Genomic DNA, 4017 nt, shown 5'->3' with positions numbered 1-4017 from the left:
TTTTAACATGGGGGTCTATGGGGATTGACTCGCTGGAGCCTCAAATGGTCGTTCAAGGAACTGCAGTTTTTGGCTTCATTTTACAGCTCCGGAGGTTGCTGGTTGGTCAATCCCCATAGACCCCCATGTTAAAATGTCCAACTTTACAGCAGAAATAAACATGTTTACAGCCTGGTACAAACAACGGTTTTAGTCTCTGTAGCTAATTTCCTCTTTCATGACAACTGTACGGGGGGTGAATTTTTTTATAACTCACCCGTTTAAATTTTATTAAGCTGTAAAGTTCTGCATAATGAAGGACATGGCTGCTTTGAGTGACAGGTCCGCCTCTTTGCCCATTTTTGATTGGCTGGGAGTTGCAGCGTCACGTACTGCCAAAATGGCGACGGCCGGAGCGGCTCGCTTTGAGCTTCAAAACCGCTCTTCAGAAACCAACGAGTGACGTCACGGTAACTACGTCCATATTTTTATACAGTCTATGGGCAACACTTATGGGAGACTCTGGACTGACGTGTTAGACGGCGCTCTGCATCACCATCAAAACCCCAGATGAGGGAATATCTTTAAAGAATGGTTCGTCCCTCCAGTAGAGTCAATAACAAGGCTGATGAACATCATTCTTCATAAAGATCTTCCTCATGTGGTGTCGTGATGATGGTGGTGGAGAGCGCTCACATCATTTAACACTCATCAAACCATTCATTGTCATCCTGGAAGAGACCACTCCCATCAGGATAGACGTGTTTCATCATAGGATAAAGCTGATCACTCACAACTACTGTGTATTGATTGGCAGTGACTCTTCCCTCTATGGGAGGGCCATGCCAGCAGACCCTCTCACTGTAGGGGTCCAGCATTCAGACCTGGACCAGTTTTTCCTTTAATGTGTCACCGGTCTGCTCACACAGAAGACGTCAGCTGAGCAGGCGGCCTAGACCACCTCTAGATGTGGTCTGAGTGATCAGATGTCAATGGGTGCGTTTACTTAAAACTGTCCATTTGTGATCAGATCACCCATTAACAGACGTTAACGTCAGATGTAAAACAGTCCAGATGTTCGTCCCTGCAGGCTGCTGGCGTCCAGTCCCGCTCTACTCGAAGCTCTCCAGGACGGGCTCGTGTCCCGTCTCCTTGAGGAAGCGCAGCAGGTCGTCCGGTCGGAGCCCCATGGTGGCGGAGTTGGTCATCGGGTGGAAGTAGACGTTCTCGTGGCCGCCTTCCACCAGGTCGCGGTCCAGGACAAACTTCACGCTCTGGTCCTTATCGAAGAGCAGCGCCAGAGCCGTCGCACAGCCCTGACCCACCTGAGAGCAGACGCAGAGCGCTCAGACATCCTCACACACGGTTTCTGACATATTTAATCTATTAAATCATCAACCAGCGAACTAAAAGAATAATTAACTGATCAGTTACAGCTCGACTTTAACAAACTGCTGCAAATACTTTTGTTGCTGTTGCTTTACATTTCCACTCAGAGCAGCTGCTGTGTTTAAAAGTTCCCACCTTGAGTTTTTCCAACATGGCCGCCTCGTCCGCAAAACGCAGGTTTCCGCTGCCGACGCCGAGCTTCTTGGCGAGGTCGTTGAGGTTGACCTGCAGAGGAACAGAGAGGATTATGGGAGCAGGATGGAGGCGGTGTGCAGCAGATAAACGTGGGTGTGAAGGTTCCTGCTGACCTGGCGGTCGTGGCGAGCCGACACCAGCCACAGGCCTTTCTTCTTCTTGTCCTTCAGGAACAGGTTCTTAGTGACGGCGCCGCTCACTTCCTGCAGGTGAGGCATCATTTCCTCCACCGTGAACACCTGCAGGAGGAGGAGGAAGGACGGAGCGTCGATACAGCAAAGTAAAAATACTCCGTTACAAGTAAAATCTGACAGTTGTGTGACATCATCACCCTCATTATCATACATGTGGAAATAAATAACAGCAAAACAGACTCAACTTATATATACGAGGCGCCTTAACGGAGAAAGTGGTTCAGACAGGATGAGCCACAGCTGCCCCAAATAATTAATTAGGGAGATAAATATATAAATACATAAATAAATGTGGAAATAAATTAAATAAACACAGAAAAATACAATGATTTGTATTCATTCATCGAATTATTGGAAGGAGACTTTTTTTTATTTTAAATGAACCATGTCATCACTAGTCTCTATTCTATCTTTATTTATTCTATTTATTTTTATATTAGACTCACTCTATTTAGTTATTGTACATAATTTAGCCTTTAATTAGATTTGTTTCTTTTACCTTCCTCGTTGTTTTTGTATTTAGATTTATGTCAAGTGGCTGCTGAACTCCATCCATCCATCCATCCATCCATCCATCCATCCATCCATCCATCCATCCATCTCTACTATGACTAGTCAACATATCTGCTGTTGGAGTGACAGAGAGGTGTTTCTGTTATTTTGTCCACCTGTGTGTTCCGGTTTAAATGATCGTTTGGCGCCTCCTGCAGGACTGGGCAGGTCTGTGCAGGACAAACTGGTCAGACTGGTTATTAAATTGTACACAATGTACCTTCGTTTACTTTCTGTGATCCAGAAGTTTAATAGAAATGATAAAAGTGCAGATTGTGAAGACTTTAGTCAGCTGTGACGCTTCTCAGTGAACAGTAACGTTTGTATTTAAAGGAGAGAATAATCGATATATTGATAACGTGGCGTTTTAGGTTTGAAGAGTCCAGATTTCGTTCAATAACTCGTCATTTTAACGTTTGTTTTGTGTTTGCGCTCAAATAAAAAACTGAGAGAAAAACTCTTCTCATCGTTTCATCTCCAGTGGATTTGATGGTAAATTCGGTGTTTATATAATTTATATTCCAGCTGTTGTTTCCTTCATATTTGACCTTTTAACGCGTCCACGTGGGTGATTTTTTTTTTTTTTTTTTTTTTTAGAGAAGACGTCGCTTCTCAAAGCTGCAAACTACATTTACAGAAATTAATCTCTGAGTAAAGAATAATAAACCGAATACAAACACGAATCCAGACGATTCATTCAGAGTCTGCAAACATGTTTCCGGATGTTTAAACAGCTGACAGCAAATATTCAGCTGTAGTTCAATGATGTTCTGGAGAGAAAGTCTTCCTCTCTCCAGCTGCAAACACTCAAGCCTCAAGTGTTATTTTGCTTTAAGATAATTACAGTATAACGTTTGTTTTTATTTATTTATGATTGTGATGTTTGGATTATTTTTTAGCTTGTTGAGTTTTACCGGCGGATGATCCACGCAGGTCGTCTGGATGTTTAAAGTCTGCAGAAACTCCTCCAGCTGTGATCGAAGCTCCTCCGACATCTTCACTATAAAAGAGTTTAAAAACTAAACTAAAAGACAGAAACACAGACGAGAATCAATGACAGAAACAGCTGCGAGGAGGAGAAGAAGAAGAAGAAGAAGAAAGACTTCTTCTTCTATATTTGAAGTTTTCTCTACATGCTGCATTACTGCCATCTGCTGGAGTCACTTATTGTTAACAGACTCTGATCTGAATTTGACATCTTTCCACCCACAGCAAACAACACACAAACAAACAAACAAATAAACAAACAAACAAACGAACGAATGAACTGAAATAAAACAACAGAATCAGTTTTCTTATTATTATTATTAAAGCTGTACAGACGTCAGATGAGTCTGTTGTTTTATAAACGTTGTAACTCCAGTTTTGGGGGATTTTCATGCAATTAAATAACTGGAAGATTTCAGTGCCAATGACTGATTGATCGATTGATTGATTGATTGATCTGTAGGCCTATTGGTGTTGAGCAAGTGATCATAACTCATATGACCTCATATGACCTTAAACAGTATAAAGTGTAGCTGTCAGATGATTGTTCATGTCAGATATCAGGCTGTAAACATTGATCAGCAGAACAAAGCAGCTGATTGATTGAACATCTGTAAAAATCATCAGTTAACTGGTGATTAAGACCAAACTACTTAAACTAGTCTTAAATTATTTTAAATGATTTCAAGTCATTTTTATGTATTTATTCTTATAATTGAAC

At 41.8% G+C, this 4017-nt stretch overlaps 1 protein-coding gene across 1 annotated transcript; it reads right to left on the bottom strand.

Annotated features, from left to right (window-relative positions):
* Positions 1-1069: 1069 nt before the first annotated feature.
* Positions 1070-3407, bottom strand: prorsd1 (prolyl-tRNA synthetase domain containing 1). Its single transcript, XM_044372258.1, has 4 exons — positions 3224-3407; positions 1677-1802; positions 1504-1593; positions 1070-1304 (listed from the first exon to the last, which is right to left on the bottom strand). Exons 1-4 carry the CDS (start codon positions 3302-3304, stop codon positions 1092-1094), a joined length of 510 nt encoding a protein of 169 aa, XP_044228193.1. The 5' UTR covers positions 3305-3407; the 3' UTR covers positions 1070-1091.
* Between the last annotated feature and the right edge of the window lie 610 nt (positions 3408-4017).

This window comes from Thunnus albacares, chromosome 14 (assembly GCF_914725855.1).
Source record: "Thunnus albacares chromosome 14, fThuAlb1.1, whole genome shotgun sequence".
Taxonomy (NCBI): domain Eukaryota; kingdom Metazoa; phylum Chordata; class Actinopteri; order Scombriformes; family Scombridae; genus Thunnus; species Thunnus albacares.
Note: the sequence above shows the minus strand (reverse complement) of the source record. Positions and strands in the feature narration are given on the sequence as shown.

What these genes read in the sequence shown, in the direction of transcription:
- prorsd1 (XM_044372258.1), bottom strand. Translation starts at nt 3,304, where the DNA reads ATGTCGGAGGAGCTTCGATCACAGCTGGAGGAGTTTCTGCAGACTTTA. An exon ending in CCTGCGTGGATCATCCGCCG is followed by an intron (nt 1,803 to 3,223) that starts GTAAAACTCAAC and finishes CTCCTCCTGCAG; the next exon opens with GTGTTCACGGTGGAGGAAAT. An exon ending in CGGCTCGCCACGACCGCCAG is followed by an intron (nt 1,594 to 1,676) that starts GTCAGCAGGAAC and finishes GTTCCTCTGCAG; the next exon opens with GTCAACCTCAACGACCTCGC.